The sequence below is a fragment of the Hyperolius riggenbachi genome, chromosome 2 (assembly GCF_040937935.1).
Source record: "Hyperolius riggenbachi isolate aHypRig1 chromosome 2, aHypRig1.pri, whole genome shotgun sequence".
In the NCBI taxonomy this organism is placed as follows: domain Eukaryota; kingdom Metazoa; phylum Chordata; class Amphibia; order Anura; family Hyperoliidae; genus Hyperolius; species Hyperolius riggenbachi.
Window position 1 is genome coordinate 66209939 of NC_090647.1, and position 21558 is coordinate 66231496.

A 21558-nucleotide genomic window follows, 5' to 3' on the forward strand; every position below is an offset into this window, starting at 1 on the left:
GACGTCCCGTCACATGGCGGCGATCCCCGGCCGCTGATTGGCCGGGGATCGCCGATCTGCCTTACGGCGCTGCTGCTCAGCAGCGCCGTACAATGTAAACAAAGCGGATTATTTCCGCTTGCGTTTACATTTAGCCTGCGAGCCGCCATCGGCGGCTGCTTCCTGATTAATCAGCCTGCAGCTGGCGCCGCAGTACTGCGTCGCTGGTCCTGCAGCTGCCACTTTGCCGACGCACGGTATAAGCGTGCGGTCGGCAAGTGGTTAAGACCCTAAAAGCATGGGGAAAAAAAAAAAAAAATCACTCCACTATATACTGTAGATCTGCAGCAGCCTTGCATAGAACTCACTTCCCCTAGATCCAGCACTGCAATTCTCCCTCCAACCACCGGGCGGTGCTCTATCGGTATAGTGAGATCGCCGTCTTTCGCCATGTGACAGTTGGCAATCTATTAAGAGGGATAGAGAGCCTCCAAGGACTGGATCTCAGGGGAGGGGAGTCAGCGTCTGGATCCCATGAGAGGTGAGTTACAAACGGCCGCTGCACAAAGGTTCTGCTTATACCTCCCGGTGGCTACCCAGAGTCAGTCTCAGGGTTACCGCTCCGAGCTGCGGATTTCTGACCCGAGCCTGACTCGGGGTTACCGCTAAGGAGGTTAAACTGACACGATTTAGAATTTGACTGTAGAAATGTTTGGAAACTTGTCTATTGCAGTAAGTACATCACTGAATGACCCAGATTTGAAATTCTGATATGCTGTGTTTATTGTTGCCTCCCTGAAAATACAAGCAACCCCCTCTCCCACTAGAGTTACAATATCAGTGCCTAAAATGGCTCTAAATGCCAATTTTGTAGTACACAGTGGTGGTCATGTGACCAACACTGCTTATTGTCCTCCAATGACAATGTGGCTCATGTGCTGTGCAAGCAACCTCTTCTCCCCTATGCCATTCGAACGGTTGCCCTATCCTCAGGGCCGGATTTACCATAAGGCACTGTAGGCTCGTGCCTATAGGCGTCTCATGATGGAAAAAGCAGCTCACTCTCCTCCCCAAGTGCCTCCCTCCTTCCCTATACAGAATTCCGAGCGGAGTGTAAATGATGGTTACTCACCTGGGTCTTGGCATTCCACTGATGAGATCTCCCTTCTTTCAGGGGCACCTCTAGCTACCTAATACTGAGGGTACCTGTAGCTACCTAATACTGAGGGTACCTGTAGCTACCTATGACGTGCAAGAGAAGTAAGGCAGAAGCGACAGCTGGGCTAGCCAGCACACTTGGGGCTTGATTCACAAAGCCGTGATAACTCTTATCACGGTCGTGCTAGTGTTTTGCGTGCACTATAACACATACACAAGTAACGGTTTTCGCACGCAATCGCAGTTTTTCACACACAAACGGTTGCATTTCGCGCAAAGCGTGACCTTTTTCGAGAAAATTCGTGATTGCGTGCGAAACCCATTACGCACATTATAGCGCACATAAAACGCTCTGTGCAACAAGCCCTTGTTGTGTAGTTTGACAGGGGTTTGTAGGTTCATGAAGGGCAAAGTCTAGGCTGCCAAAACATCTCTGCCTACGGGCTCCTTAGGTAAATCTGGGCCTATACTTCTTTATTGAACCCTGGTTGACCATATACCCAGACTAAAAAACAGCTTTTCTCATCTGCCATAAACTTTTTAATCTCAGAATCTTCTCTGAAATCATGAACACAGAGTACAAATTGTTTAAATATTTGAAACACTTGGCATACCTGTATAATTCCTCTATTTCTACCTTTGTTACTATCATTAGGTGGAAACCGTGGGGCTTTTATGAGAAGTAATTTTGTTGTGTTACACAATGACAAAGATCTTGAATCATGCATGTAACATGGCCATTAGTGTACTTGTGTAATTGTGTGTTTAAGATGTGGCCCTGATTAATATAAAATTATGTACGTTACTTATTTTAGCCACATATTAAACTGGTATGTCACCTACTGCAATACAAGCTGGTAGTCTGTGCTTTTGCTAACAATCAACTAGATCCAGTAACCGAATACATGGAAAGCAAAAGGGTCTAAACTTACTTAATACTTACCTGGAGCTTCCTCCAGCCCCCTGCAGTACCGTTCGCTCCCTCCCTGTCCGTCCTGTCCCCTCACTTCTGCCGCAGTGGAGCCTGCAATTCAGCCGGGTTGTAGGCCCACTGAGCATGTGCGGTCTTGGCCATACGTGCGAGAACGCCAGCGCATACCACTAAGGCTGCATCCGAAATGACAACCATCTCATGTGTGCAGCACCTAAATAGGCTTTCTGCACTAGCTGGTTGTCATTTCAGATGCAGCTTTAGTGGTATGTGCTGGCGTTCTCCTCGCTGTCCCACAAAATGTAAGTAAAACATTTTTTTTTGCTTAGCTGCTCCCAAGGTTTTAAATTTAGGTTAGGTCACTTGCCCGGTGGTTTGCCTCACTGTGGCACAAGTGTCTAGTACTTTATACTTTGCATGCAAACCATATTGGAAGCTAAAGTTCCTCCTAGTGTAATAAATGTTAGCATTGTTTTGGATGCAGGGCATGCATTTTTTAGCCCTACGTGCCCCCGGTCGCACAGGAGAATTCCGCATAAGTTCAATTACAGTCCTAATGAAGAGCACAAGCGATTGGAGGGTGTGCGCGGCCAGGATCGTGCATGCGCAGCAGTCCCCAATTAGCTCAGCTGGGGACTTTACCAGGGCTAACAATGGTGCAATGGAGCAGCCCAGGAAAAAAAAAAAAAGGAAGCAGATGTAACATGGGGGGCTGGAGGAAGCCACAGTTAAGTATAAATCCTTTTAATTTCAATGTCTCAGGTTTATGTCTCAATGCTTTAAAAGACAACTGTAGCGAAATATATGTGGCAACTGAATACTTAGAGAACCTGTATCAAAAATACATCAATGCTTGCATCGACCATTCTGTTTATATGACAACAGCCTTTATTCAATTAACCTTTTCTCCTGAGATTTCTCCTAGGAGATAATTTATCAATTTCTTTAACCACTTGACAATCAGGGATTTTTTCAGTGATCGGTGCTGCGTGGGCTCTACAGCCCGCAGCACCGATCAGGAGTGCAGCAGGGCGATCAGACTACCCCCCTTTTTTCACCACTAGGGGGATGTCCTGCTGGGGGGTCTGATCGCCACCGGCTGCATTTTCTTAGCGGGGGGGGGGGGGCTCTTCAAAGCCCCCCTCCGCAGCGTTCTCCGCCCTCTTGCCCGCTCCCTCCCTCTCCCTTCCCCTCTGAGCGGCGCAGGACGGATATCCGTCCTGCGCCTGATGGGATAGGCTTCTGCCTATCAGATGCCGGCGATCCCCGGCCAATCAGAGGCCGGGGATCGCCGATCTCCATCACGGCACTGCTGCGTAGCAGCACCGTATTGATGGATTTCTTCCCCGCGTGTTTACATTTTGCCGGCGAGCCGCGATCGGCGGCTCTCCAGCTGTTCACGGAGACTCCCTCCGTGAACTGACATGGAAAGGCCGCTTGAACGAGCGGCCGTTTCCACGGAAACCCTCAACCAGTTTATGCCAATCGGCGTTATCTGGTCGTCAAGAGGTTAGCATTACTTTTCAGCCCACTGCAATTGAAAAAGTGCAATAAAGTAGATGAAAAGGTGCGATCAAAATTATTCTTAGTATTTTCTTGTTTGTAAGTGGTTTACAAGGCGTTTTATTGACAAGGTGTGAACATGTCACCCAGGAGAAAAACCTAAATGCACAATGGAAATAGCTGGGTGAACAGCATCACAGGCCTAACAAGCCTGGAAGTTAGCCGGTGCCAAGTCTCAGCTGGATTGCTCACACAGCTTTAACACCTGAGGAAGGTTTATCCGTAACATGTAATGTTTTTGTCCACTCAATACAGCAATAATTTTGCAGCCAGTGGTGTGCCGTCTCTTTTTTGTTTTATGAAAAACCTAAATGCATATGGGCTCATGAGTTTAAAATACGATAGCTATGGAGTTGTCTTGGGGATGTGAAAGAAGTGGGCAGAAGGTCAGTGGCTTAGCAATAGGGGATGCAGAGGTTGCCACTGCACCGGGGGCCTCTGGACCAGAGGGGCCCACTAGGGACCTTTCTTCATCCAACTTATTAGCTTTGCATTATGGCTATGCTGGTAATAAACACCTCTATATGTGCATATTGTTAGGTTTTGAGGCTCCACATCAATAAGAGTGCTTGAGGGCCCAGTGTAAAACTAGCACTGGGGCCCCAAGCTCCTTAGTTACATCACTGCACAAGGTATTACAGCCTTAAAAAGCTAACAGTGCACCATTGTATTTGTTGAGATTTCAGGAGATTTGCAGCCCTGCAGAGAGTTGCTGAAGTGCGGTGCTCTGCAGAGACCTGCCCTGTGGTTGGACCGAAGCTGGCATCGCACAAGACTGTTTCTCAGTATAACCTGACCTGCAACCTGTCCTGTCTAACACAGCCCAATTAGGGCACTTTTCCAATACCAGTGTTTTGCGACCGAATTTTGATTGCTTGCAGATTGCAAAGCGCAGTCAGACTGATGGAAGCTGCAGTGCAAGTTTGCATCATGATATTTTTCCCAATCACCATCCTGTGGCATTTTTGCTGTGTCTGAGCTCCTATACATAGTATAGGAGGAGCGCAGGAAAGTTGTACAGCAATTACGCAGCTATACGATTTTCTGATTTGCCGACTGAACCCCAAACGCACTGCAATCGCATTGTACATCGGACAGGTATCTGTAGTATTGCAGAAGTGGAAAACTGAAAGAAACGGGATTGCATTTCTTAGTGGCAAGGACCCTTAAGCTTCATACAGACGCTAGATGGGACTCAGCTGAGATGGCCGATATAGAGCACCTTTGCAGAGAATCTAGGGTTTGTACAGCACCCCCCTACACACACACACCCCACCACAGTGGAGTAGATCGATTCTGCAGAGAAGAGCACTGTTCTCCACCACTCACCCAGCATGCAGCGTCACACTTCTAGCAAACTGTTTAGTCGCCCCTCTACCCCTCTCTCCGTAGTAACAGAACGAGAGGCCACCAACGTTATGGTGTCAAACCTACAATGTCATGCGAGGGAACAAGTCCCCATCACTGCTGAGCAGCTTACCTCATACGTGTGTACCAGGCTTTATTGTAAGCAGCTCTCAGATTTTACTTACACAAGACATCATTATAGACGTTTCCGCTAAACTCAGGAGTCTGTTTAATTGCAGTCTATTGCAGATCCCAGAATGCAATGCATGCTTCTAGAGCACAACACTGGCCAACACCGAGAATGTCCTGCACTGACAACTGTCAAATAAGTCTACTCCTTTGATTCAGACTGAATATTACAGAAGTCAGAAAATGCACGTGGGACATAATTATAGAAAATGTAGAGATTCTCAGTGAGAAACCTTTACAGAGATGTATGTGAAATTTGATTTATATGAGCCACTTCTTGAAGCACAGCCCTGGCAAACATATGGGGCTTATCTAACACTTATTACAGCAACTTTGCTTTATATGCTGGGCTATCTTTTAGCTCCGATTTGTGGGGTAGATAGAAAGAGGCAAACACAGAATGCATTGAAGACATACTGTATACAGAACATATATGAGGAAATTTAGGAGAAAAAATACAGAACACACAAGGGAGAGACAACTGGCAAGGGAAGGTATAATTGCTCGTCAAATCACAGAACATGCCATTATAGCAAGCAATGCAGTCATTTGTGATACTATAACTCTGTATGGCCATCCATGCACAAAACTGTACAAAGGGGGAAAGAACCCCCAATAATTCTCACAGGTCTTAATATAGGACAGAAAAGTTTTAAACTACACCTGAAGTGAGAGGGACACGGAGGCTGACATTTTAAAAACAATACCAGTTGCCTGGCTGTGCTGATGACTATCTGCATCTAATAGACCCTAAGGGCCCTTTCACAACGGGGTGTTGTGGTATTTTTACATCACCCCACCACCGCGCAATGAATGTCTATGGAGACTTTCATATTGTGACGTTACGGCGCGACGGAAGTGACATTTGCACCGCATCCCCCGGAAGTAATGTAAGTCTATGGTGACGAGTGGATTTTTAAAAAAATTATAGACGCGACGTTGCGGTGAACAATTGTATTTTAACAATACGCTTCCGCATACCCGAAGCAGGAAGTGACGGCAAGCGCACGCCACACGCGCATCACTTCCTGGTTGGCTGTTTGCCAGACAGGGTTCCCTGAATGCCTGTTTTTGACGGTGCGATGCAGTGCGTCGGGTACAATCCGCCAGCGCTGGTTTACAGTGTGAAACCAGCATGCGAATACCTACAGCAGTTGCGTGCGACTCCTGGCCAAGTCGTGGGCTAAGAGGGCCGCCAGTGGTAGAATCGAGGGACCCCAGACGCAGAGGGACCTCACGGATTACGGGGGCTGGAGGAAGCCCCAGGTAACTACTTTTTTTCTGCTCAGGGTCTATTTAACCCTTTGCACACTTGCACACAAATACTCATTCACACACATTGAAAAAGAACCACTATCCTTAAAGCTGATAGAAAAAGTCAGAGATTTTAGTTGGCAACACAATGCATTATTTCAGGTAGTCCTGTACGCCGCACTGGAGGCTCCTCTGGGTAAGTATGTGTCCTAACTCTGGCCCTATAACATGCATAATGCAGCCATACAGTGCATAAACCTATCCAACAGATTAGAAGCATGGTAGAATCCCGTAATATACAATTCTGATATAGTAAAACTATTTCATTACTTTCATACTACAGACTCGCTCTCCCACTGCTTTTTTCACCATCAGTTTTTCAATGTCCTCACTGACTACATCTTCCATTGACTAACAATTTGGAATCCAACTCACCATCAGTGCCAACAGCTACTGTCACAGAGAGAGATGGTGAGCGGAAATCTAACAGGCAGACAAGGAATAAAACCTCCCCCTCCTCAAAGCTACTCAAGCAAAGCTTGGGCTGGAGCTTCCATTTAAAGGGAATACATTAAAGAACATTCCTACATTAAAGCTGTGTTCCTATTACAGCAGAAAACTGACTGTTTTACTGCATCAGAAAACTGACAGTGGCCAGCTCTGATTTTGTACTTGCGAGGTCATTGTAAAAACCACTGTCCCCAATGAGGCCAGTTAATGAGTCAGTCAGGCCCAACATTTTACACAGAACCAGTCAGCGCCAAACAGCGGATAAATACCAGTCAGCACTAAGAAACTCCTGATAAAGTGTCGGTCAAAGCCAGAAAGTGTAATAAGAATGGAACGCAGTATGGAGCACATCGGAATAGAGGCGGTGGCTTAGGAGAGAGTTAACCCTTGTATAAACAGCCCCCACATACACACACACACACTCTGGGACAATTTTGCTTATCTCTAGGTAAGACTGAGGCCATGCAATGATCATATGAAGAGGGGGGTGGCAGTCAGTTGGTTAGTAGTGGAGTCTGCCAGGGACTCTAAGAAACCACAATGATGTATTGCAGTCCACAAAATAGTATTAAAGGACAACTGAAGTGAGAGGGATATGGAGGTTGGCATATTTATTTCCTTTTAAACTATACCAGTTGCCTAGCAGCCCTGCTGATCTATTTGGCTGCAGTTGTGTCTGAATAACACCAGAAACAAGCATGCAGCTAATCTTGTCAGATCTGCCAATAATGTGAGAAACACCTGATCTGCTGCATGCTTGTTCAGTTGGAGGAGGAATTGCAATGGTCATGCTGACAAGTCACTGCAGGAGCACACAGGCTCACTATCAAAGGGCATCTACCTCCAGTGAGCATCACTACATGGGGACATTGAAAGAAGTACTCATGCATTAATTTGCAATGGAAAACATACATAGACTTACAAATCATGCATAGATATGCCTTGAGATTTAAATTCCTATTGAGACCCATAAGGATACAAGATATTTACCCTATGTATCAGGGGTCAGGAACCTTTTTGGCTGAGAGAGCCATAAACGCCACATATTTTAAAATGTATTTCCCTGAGAGCCATATAATATGTTTCAAACTGGGACAGTAGGGCTCACATCCCTGTTGCCATGGTGATGTGTACACAGTTGATCCGCTGGGCAGTGAAATTGTCAGACACTTGTTCAGCTTCTCTTTGGTTTCAGCAACATCAGCAATTTTTCCTGAGAGCCAGACAGGAGAAATACAAACTAACAGTTTGTACAATTAGCTAGCTGACTTGGGGGTTGAGTCACTTTGTAGGACGAGATCTCCGCACTTTTGCCCAATAGGCTGCCTGTAAAGTGACAGACTGCCTATTGGGCCAATCAAAGTGCAGGGATCTCGTCCTACAAAGTCACTGGAGCTGACAGGATCCAGAGTGGGACAATTGGAGCAGCTGTTCATTTTGGGGGAGCGGGAGTAAGTTATTAGTGCATGTTACAGCAGTAACATGCCTACTTTGAAAATGTTACTTGCACTGTCACACTAAGCTGCGCTGCTTGATCAGTGTAGCTTAGTGAATCAATTGTGAGCCAGAAGTAGCCATCAAAAGAGCCACATCTGGCTCCTGAGCCATAGGTTCCCTACCCCTGCTATATATCTACATGGCCTCCCTGCACTACAAATGGTCATCAATGTCACCTCTTAAGGCAGAGATGGACAGCCTGTAAATGCCCTGAACTATAGTTCACCTGACATAACTGTTGTGAAATTCTGCATAGTACACAGCTAATGATATTTCCATTGGAAACGGACTGTGGAAAATATGCCAGTTACTTTAAAATGCAGATTTTTCCTGCAGTGGGTATTTAATTACTGGTGACGGAACCAAAAATGTAAATTGTACCTGAGACGTAAAACAAATTACAAAAATATACATATCTGGGGCTTCCTCCAGCTGCTAATCCGCCCGCCACCATCCTCCTGCAGTGCCTGGATCCCTTGCAAGTCGGTTCAGTGCGCTTGCACTCCCCGCGCAGGAGCAGAACACTCCCGCTGACTGGGGTGCGAGAGAGGGCACATACATGGTGTGCCGCGTATGCACAGTTCCTCCTGACTGGCTGAATCGCAAAGGATCCAGGCGGCGCAGGAGAATGGTCGAGAGACCAGTGAGCCTTAAAGTGGTCTGAAAGCCAGCATTTCTACTTTGCGTTAAAAGATTCCTCACATCTTGAAAGCTACTATTCTAGATTTTTTTTATTTTAGCAGATCACTGAAATGGTTAAACAAAGCACTTTGTCCTGCTATTCAGCTTCAAATCCACAACCAAACTGGAGATAACAGTATCTTTGTTTGCATTCCACTGTTGATACATGTGTGTAAACATAGCGTAACAGGTGAAAAGGAGTCCTCTGTGAAACTCTGCTTCAGACACACATACCGCTCAGAACAACTAATTAGAAGATGTTAATATATAATAAAAAGCAGTTTGAATTAAATGCAACGGCAGCTTTCGGGGCAAGATAAACTACACTTTGGAAACTTGTAATTTGTAAACAGACAATATTGCTTATGCACAAAAGCAAATATAACTGTATGAGTAATAAAAAAATAGGAAAACACATTTTTATTGAATGTTATGTCGGAGTTTCACACCACTTTAACAGAGCTGGAGGATGCCCCAGGTATGTATATTTTTTATTTGTTTTACATCTCAGGTTTACTTGAAATACTCCTACAGTATGAACAAACGGTCCAATTGTTCAGACAAGCGCCAAGCAATGGTTACCTTTTGTGGTGGCTTTAGCAGTGGTTGGCGGAGGTGCAGTGTGGGTTGTGTTGGTGTCGGTGCTGTTGGTTGTTGCAGGTGCTGTGGAACTGGTTATATGAACAGTACTGGTCGGAGCTACAACAGGAGCCTCTGTTGGTTTTGGCTTAGCAGTTGTCACAGCTTTACTCGTTACTGGAGGAACAGCTGTAAGAAAGCAAAACAAATACACAAAGCATGAACGAAAATAAAATAAAAGGCCAATTCAGTTACAGCAGAGTTGACGGTTAGTGAAATAATTGCTAAACATCCTGAATACTCATGACACATCTTCCTATAGGATAATATGTACTGGGGAAGCAGTTCCATCAATCCCTAAACCGATTTCTGCCAAAATGTAATTAAACGATGCAGATTAATGGTTACTGCCCCGAACAAAAAACAATAGTATTGCTGTTAGTAAAGTGCTTGATAAAGGGCAATCAGCCCGAAACGTTGTGCTGGTTTTGTCATGCTGTATAACCGCTGTACGGAATGAAATAAATACAAGCATTGGATAAGCAAAGGGTTGAGCTCTGAATGGAATGTGCATGGATTTGATTTTTGGAGGAGTGATGACCCTCTTTCCCATCAGAACTCCCCACACTATGGCCTTGATTCATAAACAGCAGTGCGATAAAAAAAATCTTGTCGGGAAAATACGGCACTCGGTATTTTCCCGGTCTGTGTGCTAATTCATAAAGATTTCCCCAGCTGCCCATGGAGGTCGGTAAATTACCGCAGCCCATTGAGCGGTAGAGTAGAGCAGTGTCTCGATTCTCTCTTTGCCCAGCAGAAATGAATCACACAGACGGCTCTCTCCACTGATGACTCAGACAGATGAGTCACACAGTCTTTCCCTGCCTGCAGAAATGACTCACACAGAGGGCTCTCTGGCTCTCTCCACTGATGACTCAAACAGACTACGGATCTCTGCACTTTGCATTAATCAGAGCTGTCAGAGCTGTCGGTAACTCGTTAAGACCTCACTAGAGGTGTCGGTAACTACCGCCAGGCTTGCCGCTTGTTGAAGGCTTTATGAATTGACATTTGCTGACAATTTACTGACATGTGTTGTCGGTAACTGCAGCCAAGTCGGTAATTTAGCTCCCTGGTCGGTAATGTCAGCTTTTCATGCGGTAACAGCCTTTATGAATTGACATTTTGCTAAGTGGTCGGTAAAGTCTGCTGTTTTCAGCATTACCGCATGAGGCTTTATGATTATAATGCTTTATGAATCGAGGCCTATATGATCAGATTCCTGAGGCCCGCAGACCAAACACTGGCAAATCCAGCGCAGGAGATTTGGGCGCAGCCGGCGCCACCATAGCCCATAATAGGAATTATGGCTATAGCGGCGCACAGTGAGTAAACGGCACCGTCAGAAGACGGAGCTGAAGTTACTTTTAAAACACTGTAATTGGGCCGCCAGCAATAGGTGGAAGCTGAATTACATCATTCCCCACCATCCACATGGACCTGGAGGGGGAATAGTAATTAACGTTGAAGGGAACTTGTGCAGAAGCAGCTGTATCCTGTGCCCAAGTCTCCCGGCGGTGAATCCTCTCGTACGCCTGCAGACTACTTTTGCTGTGTAAGAATGTTGGCTGTTCCTATTCAGTAAGCCAGTACCTATGCAGTAAGGAATCCTCTGGCAAGACTCCCTAACGCTGCCGGGTGGCCTTTCGATCGCTTTTAGTGGCTGCAGCTCTCAAGTGCTTTGAATCCAACAGGAGAAAAGTGTTATACAAATGTTAGCATTATTATTATTATTATTATTATTATTATTTCATAGCTAGTTGGACATGAAGTGGCCTGTACTTCTGTAGTAATCAAATATGATCGCTAGGGTGAGAGTTTAAGGCTCCCTGCACACTGCAAATCCGATTTGCGATCCTGATTTTCCCTGGATGCTACCAAAAGAAAAAAAAAACGTGCAAAAAAAAAACCACAGCATGCAGTATCGATTAAAAATCGGAATCATGTGAAAATGATAAAAAAAAAAAAAAAAACAGGATTGCATGTAGTGTGCAAGAGGGCTAAGGGAGTTTTGATACTATACTGCTGCATCTCTAAGAAAGGGCAGAGCGAGGCTTCTGTACAGCATTGGGGCCCTGAACTGCTGCCCTATGGATCGCTACGGGTGGCAATCAGGGGTGTGCATGCATCTTAACCAAGTACAAGTGACACAAGGGATTAATAGACTAGGTAGGAGTTAACCAACTAATTTCCTGTGACACTATTTAACATTTTTTCTTTTTACTTAAAGTGGACAAAAGGAAAACAGAGAAATGCACCCTGTATGTATTTAGAGAGTTTAGCCTGTCTAATTCCCCCTTATTCGTGTCTAATCACTAGTTGTAATTTGATCTCCCGTGTCACATGACTGCCTATGGCAAATCAGCAGATCAGCCCATTAGAAAGCACGGGCTGTAAACAATATGTCTGCTTCCGTAAATCAGGAAATAGAAACAGTGCAGATTTATTTTAGGATTTGCATCAACTGGAACAAAGTAATGTTCTTTGTTTAAAGGTTCTCATGCATTTGTGTATCTTTTAGAGCAGAGAGGAGCTCTGAGTTCAGGTCCGCTTTAACGTTTAATGTACAATTGCTGCCACTTCATATAGTAACAATCCTTCACTTTGGAAAGTGTGCATCGGCCCCAGGCAGGAGCAGGTAGGGGAGCATGTGGCGGCCACGACTTTCATTCCTGGACGTTAAAGTAGCATCCAGGAGACTGAACTGGCTAAGCTTTGAATCAGTGTCATGAAAATGATGATCATTTTCTAATCCTTTAGGGCCCGTTCACGCTGGCAACAGTGCTGAGCTGTGCCCATGGAAGAGTAAGGAATGGTGCAGCACAATTCAATACATGTGAAAGGCAAGAATTATGCAGAATTACAATATGTAATATAATAAATTACGATTTTTTTTAACTTCAGTTTTACTTCCCCCTAACTATATCTGCAATTTGTTCACATAATCAACAAGATAGACGCAACTAGGAGAACAGTTTTGCAGATTCAGACAATTTCCCAGGTAATTTATCATATGTCCTAATCTACATTACAGCTGCTGGAAGCTTGGTGACAGCAGCCCTGATAAGGTTTCCATAAACAACCAGCATACACATAGCAGCAGAAATAGTGCAGGAGACTGTTATAAATCCTCTGCTGGTATGTGAGGCTGCTACCTGTATAACAAGGTGTGCTGGTCTTGTGATGTGAGACCTTGTAAGCACTGAAAGATTTCCCAACTCGTGTGATATATGAGATACATAAACTGCAAGCCTGGACATGTTTATTCCATAACACAAGAGATACATTACAGTAACTCATGAATAGCATGGGCAATGCCGACACTATGGTGGTCTAAAGGTGCTTAAAGTGAGTCTGAAGCCAAAATTAAATAAAACCAAAAAACACTCAAACAGATACTTACCTGAATGGGGGAAGGCTCTTGGTTCTAAAAAGCCTTCCCTTTCCTCCTACGGTCCCCGCAGGCTTCGACTGATGGGTCAGAGACTGCGCTCTGCGCTGCTAGGCTTTAGAAGTCTTCGACAGTCCCAGTGCTCCTGAAGAGGGGCGGCTCCTTACTGCGCATGTGCAAGCGCGCTCTCTCTCGAGAATGGGCAGTATGGAGCCGCCGTCTTTGAGAGCACTCAGACTCCTTAAGCATACTGCAGAAGAAGATTTGAATGGGCAGAGCCAGGGCTGGAATGAGGGGACCGTGAGAGGAACGGGAAGGCTCTATAGGGCCTAGAGCCTTTCCCCCTCCTTAGGCAAGTATCTGTTTTTCTTTTTTATTGGGAAACAATTAAAGTGGACCCAAATTAAAAATACAAGATTTCAGAAATAAAATCTATTTTCTAAATTATAATAATAAATAGCAGCCTTTTTTTTAGCTGCATGATGACAAATATAAAATATTTTACATTTATTGGAGGAACCCCTCCCTTCCTTTCAAATTGCTGGGACAAAATCCGACAAACTGGTGAAGTAGGTGGTGTCCGGCAAAGGAGGAATTGCTAATGGCTGCCCCCAGTATATTCCTAGTTATGGAAAGAGGAGGGTGAAAAGCATGCACTGAAATGCTCATAGGCTCGAAGGAGTGTTTATTTATCTTTGTATGTGTCAGAGTGGTGCAACTAAATATTTTTAATAAAAAAAAAAAAAAAAAGTTTGGTTTGGGTCTGCTTTAACCACTTCCCGACCGCCTAACGCACAGAGGCGGCTGGGAAGTGGAGCCCTGAAGGACCGGCTCACCCACAGAGGCGGCGGTCCTTCTAAGGGCATGGGCGGAGCGATGTTAACCCCGCGATCGCCGCATACAAAGTGTATAATACACTTTGTAATGTTTACAAAGTGTATTATACAGGCTGCCTCCTGCCCTGGTGGTCCCAGTGTCCGAGGGACCACCAGGGCAGGCTGCAGCCACCCTAGTCTGCACCCAAGCACACTGATTTCTCCCCCCCCTGCCCCAGATCGCCCACAGCACCCATCAGACCCCCCCCCCCTGCCCACCCCCCAGACCCCTGTTTGCACCCAATCACCCCCCTAATCACCCATCAATCACTCCCTGTCACTATCTGTCAACGCTATTTTTTTTTTATCCCCCCCCCCCCCCTGCTCCCTGCCCCCTCCTGATCACCCCCCCACCCCTCAGATTCTCCCCAGACCCCCCCCCCCCCGTTTACTGTATGCATCTATCCCCCTGATCACCCGTCAATCACCCGTCAATCACCCGTCAATCACCCGTCAATCACCCGTCAATCACCCGTCAATCACCCGTCAATCACCCGTCAATCACCCCCTGTCACTGCCACCCATCAATCAGCCCCTAACCTGCCCCTTGCGGGCAATCTGATCACCCCCCCACACCAATAGATCGCCCACAGATCCGACATCAGATCACCTCCCAAATCCATTGTTTACATCTATTCTCTCCTCTAAACACCCACTAATTACCCATCAATCACCCATCAATCACCCCCTATCACCACCTGTCACTTTTACCTATCAGATCAGACCCTAATCTGCCCCTTGCGGGCACCCAATCACCCGCCCACACGCTCAGATTGCCCTCTGACCCCCCCTTATCAATTCACCAGTGCATTAATTACATCTGTTCTTCCCTGTAATAACCCACTGATCACCTGTCAATCACCTGCCAATCACCTATCACCCATCAATCACCCCTGTCACTGCCACCCATCAATCAGCCCCTAACCTGCCCCTTGCGGGCAATCTGATCACCCACCCACACCATTAGATCGTCCGCAAACCCGCCGTCAGATTACCTCCCAAATGTATTGTTTACATCTGTTATCTTCTCTAAACACCCACTAATTACCCATCAATCACCCATCAATCACCCCCTATCACCACCTGTCACTGTTACCTATCAGATCAGACCCTAATCTGCCCCTTGCGGGCACCCAATCACCCGCCCACACGCTCAGATTGCCCTCAGACCCCCCTTTATCAATTCGCCAGTGCAATATTTACATCTGTCCTTCCCTGTAATAACCCACTGATCACCTGTCAATCACCTGCCAATCACCTATCACCCATCAATCCTCCCGTCACTGCCACCCAACAATCAGCCCCTAACCTGCCCCTTGCGGGCAAACTGATCACCCACCCACACCAATAGATCGCCCGCAGAGCCGACATCAGATCACCACCCAAGCGCAGTGTTTCCATCTATTCTCTACCCTAAACACCCACTAATTACCCATCAATCACCCCCTGTCACTGCTACCTATCAGATTAGACCCCTATCTGCCCCTAGGGCACTCAATCACCCGCCCACACCCTCAGAATGCCCTCAGACCCCAGCCCTGATCACCTCGCCAGTGCATTGCTTGCATCTATTCCCCCCTCTAATCACACCTTGAGACACCCATCAATCACCTCCTGTCACCACCTAGCACACCTACCCATCAGATCAGGCCCCAATTTGCCCCGTGTGGGCTCCTGATCACTCGGCCAAACCCTCAGACCCCCTTCCGATCACCTCCCCAGTGCATTGATTGCATCTATTTTCCCCTCTAACCACCCCCTGAGACACCCATCAATCACCTCCTGTCACCCCCCTAGCACTCCTATCCATCAGATCAGGCCCAATACAACCTGTCATCTAAAAGGCCACCCTGCTTATGACTGGTTCCACAAAATTCGCCCCCTCATAGACCACCTGTCATCAAAATTTGCAGATGCTTATACCCCTGAACAGTCATTTTGAGACATTTGGTTTCCAGACTACTCACGGTTTTGGGCCTGTAAAATGCCAGGGCGGTATAGGAACCCCACAAGTGACCCCATTTTAGAAAAAAAGACACCCCAAGGTATTCTGTTAGGTGTATGACGAGTTCATAGAAGATTTTTTTTTTTGTCAAAAGTTAGCGGAAATTAATTTTTATTGTTTTTTTTTCACAAAGTGTAATTTTTCACTAACTTGTGACAAAAAATAAAATCTTCTATGAACTCGCCATACACCTAACGGAATACCTTGGGGTGTCTTCTTTCTAAAATGGGGTCACTTGTGGGGTTCCTATACTGCCCTGGCATTTTAGGGGCCCTAAACCGCGAGGAGTAGTCTAGAAAACAAATGCTTCAAAATGATCTGTGAATAGGACGTTGGGCCCCTTAGCGCACCTAGGCTGCAAAAAAGTGTCACACATGTGGTACCGCCGTACTCAGGAAAAGTAGTATAATGTGTTTTGGGGTGTATTTTTACACATACCCATGCTGGGTGGGAGAAATTTCTATGTAAATGGACAATTGTGTGTAAAAAAATCAAACAATTGTCATTTACAGAGATATTTCTCCCACTTAGCATGGGTATGTGTAAAAATACACCCCAAAACGCATTATACTACTACTCCTGAGTACAGCGGTACCACATGTGTGGCACTTTTTTACACCCTAAGTACGCTAAGGGGCCCAAAGTCCAATGAGTACCTTTAGGATTTCACAGGTCATTTTGCGACATTTGGTTTCAAGACTACTCCTCACGGTTTAGGGCACCCAAAATGCCAGGGCAGTATAGGAACCCCACAAATGACCCCATTCTAGAAAGAAGACACCCAAAGGTATTCCGTACGGAGTATGGTGAGTTCATAGAAGATTTTATTTTTTGTCACAAGTTAGCGGAAAATGACACTTTGTGAAAAAAAACTATTAAAATCAATTTCCGCTAACTTGTGACAAAAAAATAAAAACTTCTATGAACTCACCATACTCCTAACGGAATACCTTGGGGTGTCTTCTTTCTAAAATGGGGTCATTAGTGGGGTTCCTATACTGCCCTGGCATTTTAGGGGCCCTAAACCGTGAGGAGTAGTCTTGAAACAAAAATGACCTGTGAAATCCTAAAGGTACTCATTGGACTTTGGGCCCCTTAGTGCAGTTAGGGTGCAAAAAAGCAGGGCTGTGGAGTCGGTCCAAAAATCCACCGACTCCGACTCCTCAGTTTAGGATTCCACCGACTCCGACTCCACGACTCCGACTCCTCTAATTTGCATATTACAATTTTGTTGATTAAAAGTATGTAACATGAAATTCGTCTCATAACTGCCAACGCTTAGGAATTTTACAAGACAACTGAAGTGAGAAGGATATGTAGACTACTATATTTATTCCCTTTAGACTAAAACTAGTCCTTAGTAATAGTACTTGTAAAAGGTACAAACCGGAACAAAGAACATCTATCAGGCCCTAGGCAATGTAAGTGTGGGTACATGTAAGAATGATGTGCAGGTACTCTGCAGGGGAATGAGGAGATTGTAAACAGACAACACCTCTGTGTTCAATGTGCACAGCATTCTCAGTGGATTCCCTGCAGCTCTGTGAGGAGTGCATATGTAGAGTATAGTACTACTGTGTAACAAAGTAAACCTGAGACAGATGAAATTAAAGTTTTATACATACCTGGGGCTTCCTCCAGCCGCCTTCAGAATAATCAGTCCCTCGTTGTCCTCCTCCACCACCTGGATCTTCTGCTATGAGTCCAGGTACTTGAGCCAGTCTGGCGTAGTGCGCATGAACACACTCCACCGCTAGGAGCATACTACACCTGTGCAGCACTATTGCGCAGGTGCAGAATGTTCCTGGCTGTGGGAGTGGCATGCGGCCGGACTGCGCTGACTGGCTGAATTACCAGGACTCATAGCAGAAGATCCGGGTGGTGGAGGACAGTGAGGGACTGATTAGCCTGAAGGGGGCTGGAGGAAGCCCCAGGTATGTATAAAACTTTACTTTTCATCCGTCTCAGGTACCCTTTAATTTGTAGTCACCAAACCAAATTTTAATAACATATCAAATTATTTGATTTCAGTGCATACATTTGCATAAATCAGCATCAGTGCAGAATTATTTCCATCTCATTGACCATCTCTATTAGTGACACAGCTACACATCAGGCTTTATTCTTACAGCATAGATGTTATTTAGTATATATAAGAGATTCCTGTGTACGCATCATATATACAGTCACAATCAGATGTGTATATCTGACCTTAAAAATATGGGGACTGCTTTATTGAAGCAGCACAAGTAACTAATTTTGATTGGTTTATTTCATTTTTGTGGACTAAGCACAGCTATTACTGTATATATACATTATTTTTAATGACTATTATCTGAGAAATAGAACATTTTATCATATTTTCTATTTTAATTACAGTTACAAATTCATTAGGAGTCGGAGTCGGTGCATTTTTTCCCGACTCCGACTCCAGGCACCCAAAATTGCCCGACTCCACGACTCCGACTCCACAGCCCTGCAAAAAAGTGCCACACATGTGGTATCGCCGTACTCGGGAGAAGTAGTACAATGTGTTTTGGGGTGTATTTTTACACATACCCATGCTGGGTGGGAGAAATACCTCTGTAAATGACAATCTTGATTTTTTTACACACAATTGTCCATTTACAGAGGTATTTCTCCCACCCAGCATGGGTATGTGTAAAAATACACCCCAAAACACATTGTACTACTTCTCCCGAGTATGGCGATACCACATGTGTGGCACTTTTTTGCACCCTAACTGCGCTAAAGGGCCCAAAGTCCAATGAGTACCTTTAGGATTTCACAGGTCATTTTGAGAAATTTCGTTTCAAGACTACTCCTCACGGTTTAGGGCCCCTAAAATGCCAGGGCAGTATAGGAACCCCACAAATGACCCCATTTTAGAAAGAAGACACCCCAAGGTATTCCGTTAGGAGTATGGTGAGTTCATAGAAGATTTTATTTTTTGTCAAAAGTTAGCGGAAATTGATTTTAATTGTGTTTTTTCACAAAGTGTCATTTTCCGCTAACTTTTGACAAAAAAAATCTTCTATGAACTCACCATACTCCTAACGGAATACCTTGGGGTGTCTTCTTTCTAAAATGGGGTTATTTGTGGGGTTCCTATACTGCCCTGGCATTTTAGGGGCCCTAAACCGTGAGGAGTAGTCTTGAAACGAAATTTCTCAAAATGACCTGTGAAATCCTAAAGGTACTCATTAGACTTTGGGCCCTTTAGCGCAGTTAGGGTGCAAAAAAGTGCCACACATGTGGTATCGCCGTACTCAGGAGAAGTAGTATAATGTGTTTTGTGGTGTATTTTTACACATACCCATGCTGAGTGGGAGAAATATCTCTGTAAATGGACAATTGTGTGTAAAAAAAATTAACAAATTGTCATTTACAGAGATATTTCTCCCACCCAGCATGGGTATGTGTGAAAATACACCCCAAAACACATTATACTACTTCTCCTGAGTACGGCAATACCACATGTGTGGCACTTTTTTGCAGCCTAACTGCGCTAAGGGGTCCAAAGTCCAATGAGCACCTTTAGGCTTTACAGGGGTGCTTACAATTTAGCACCCCCCAAAATGTCAGGACAGTAAACACACCCCACAAATGACCCCATTTTGGAAAGTAGACCCTTCAAGGTATTCAGAGAGGGGCATGGTGAGTCCGTGGCAGATTTCATTTTTTTTTTGTCGCAAGTTAGAAGAAATGGAAACTTTTTTTTTTTTTCTCACAAAGTGTCATTTTCCGCTTACTTGTGACAAAAAATAATATCTTCTATGAACTCACTATGCCTCTCAGTGAATACTTTGGGATGTCTTCTTTCCAAAATGGGGTCATTTGGGGGGTATTTATACTATCCTGGAATTCTAGCCCCTCATGAAACATGACAGGGGGTCAGAAAAGTCAGAGATGCTTGAAAATGGGAAAATTCACTTTTTGCACCATAGTTTGTAAACGCTATAACTTTTACCCAAACCAATAAATATACACTGAATGGGTTTTTTTTTTATCAAAAACATGTTTGTCCACATTTTTCGCGCTGCATGTATACAGAAATTTTACTTTATTTGAAAAATGTCAGCACAGAAAGTTAAAAAAATCATTTTTTTGCCAAAATTCATGTCTTTTTTGATGAATATAATAAAAAGTAAAAAAATCGCAGGAGCAATCAAATAGCACCAAAAGAAAGCTTTATTAGTGACAAGAAAAGGAGCCAAAATTCACTTAGGTGGTAGGTTGTATGAGCGAGCAATAAACCGTGAAAGCTGCAGTGGTCTGAATGGAAAAAAAGTGGCCGGTCCTTAAGGGGTAGAAAGCCCTAGGTCCTCAAGTGGTTAATGGGGGTAGGGGTGCCTGTAAGTGACCCCAGAGGACACATGTACACAGGCTCGATTGTCAACCAAGGAGGCCACGATTGGCTGCCTCTGCCAAGATTATTGCAGCATGTGTACATATTTTAATGGTGCCAACAGACCAGCTGTCATAAAGTGGTCTCTATGCCTCTTGCTGGGGGCGCTATATAGACTGCCAGCAGCTCTACACAGGCATTAAAGTTATGTATGGGGAGGGGGAGCCACTCGCATACACTTGTAATACCTGGAACGAAAAATAAAAAAAAACACCTTCTAACCTCCCTGTTCCGGCATTTCGTCCCGAAATTGGTCGCCTTGTCGGTCGGTCGGGCGTGCGCTTGGCGGCACCAATTTTATAGTAATAGAATTAGATGGTCAGTCAGTCACCAAGTAACCTGATGAAAAACCTGTACTGAGTAAAAATATTTAAAATAAACACATAAGGGAACTTCAAATGAGCATTCCATAGTTACCTTGCTATCAGTTCCTCTCAGAAGCTCACCATTTTCTTCTGACAATGATCCCTTTTTTGTCAGATTTGAAATATATCAGTTGCTGTCAGTAAAATATCAGTTGCTGTCAGTTATAGCTGAGAGGAAAACTGATGTACCAAGTAATGTCCATGTTTTCCTATGGCTCAAGTGGGCGATGTTACAGTTTAACTGCGTGCTGACCAGAAAGCTGTTATGGGTAATGGCCATTTTCAAAATGGAGGAGGATGGAAAATTCCATTTATCACAGTGAACAAACAGGACATGGGACAGGAGAAAGACACTGAGTAGACTACATGGAAGGTAAGCATGACTTGTGTATGCTTATTTTGACTTTTAAATTTTCAGTTCAGGTTTTCTTTAAGAGTAAGCAAGCTTTCAGCTGTATAGCCTTCATCAGGCTTCAATCCGGTTAGCCAATAAATGGTATCATCCTGATTCAAAACGTCTGCTTTTACTGATGGCTAACAGTACAACACTCTACTGCTACTACTGTTCTTCCCAAATGCACTCATCTGGTGATGTCACTGTGAACCACAGAGGAACGAGGTCATCATCATAATAAAAAGGTGATTTTACATCTGTACAGTGTTGGCCCAGCGACATGGCCCGAGGGATCAGGTCCTAATCCTCGACATGCAACATCAGCCACAGGTGAGTAATTACCTAGCTACATACACACGAGGCACGGATGTC

The 21558-nt window shown here is 44.9% G+C and overlaps 1 protein-coding gene across 3 annotated transcripts in view; it reads right to left on the reverse strand.

Moving 5' to 3' along the window:
• TMEM123 (transmembrane protein 123) overlaps positions 1–21558 on the reverse strand; it is a 231496-nt gene that overhangs the window by 192587 nt on the left and 17351 nt on the right. For all 3 annotated transcript variants that reach the window (XM_068266861.1, XM_068266860.1, XM_068266862.1), the window contains exon 2: positions 9692–9877. In XM_068266861.1, the coding sequence (XP_068122962.1) occupies positions 9692–9877 (186 nt within the window). The remainder of the gene's footprint in view (positions 1–9691; positions 9878–21558) is intronic.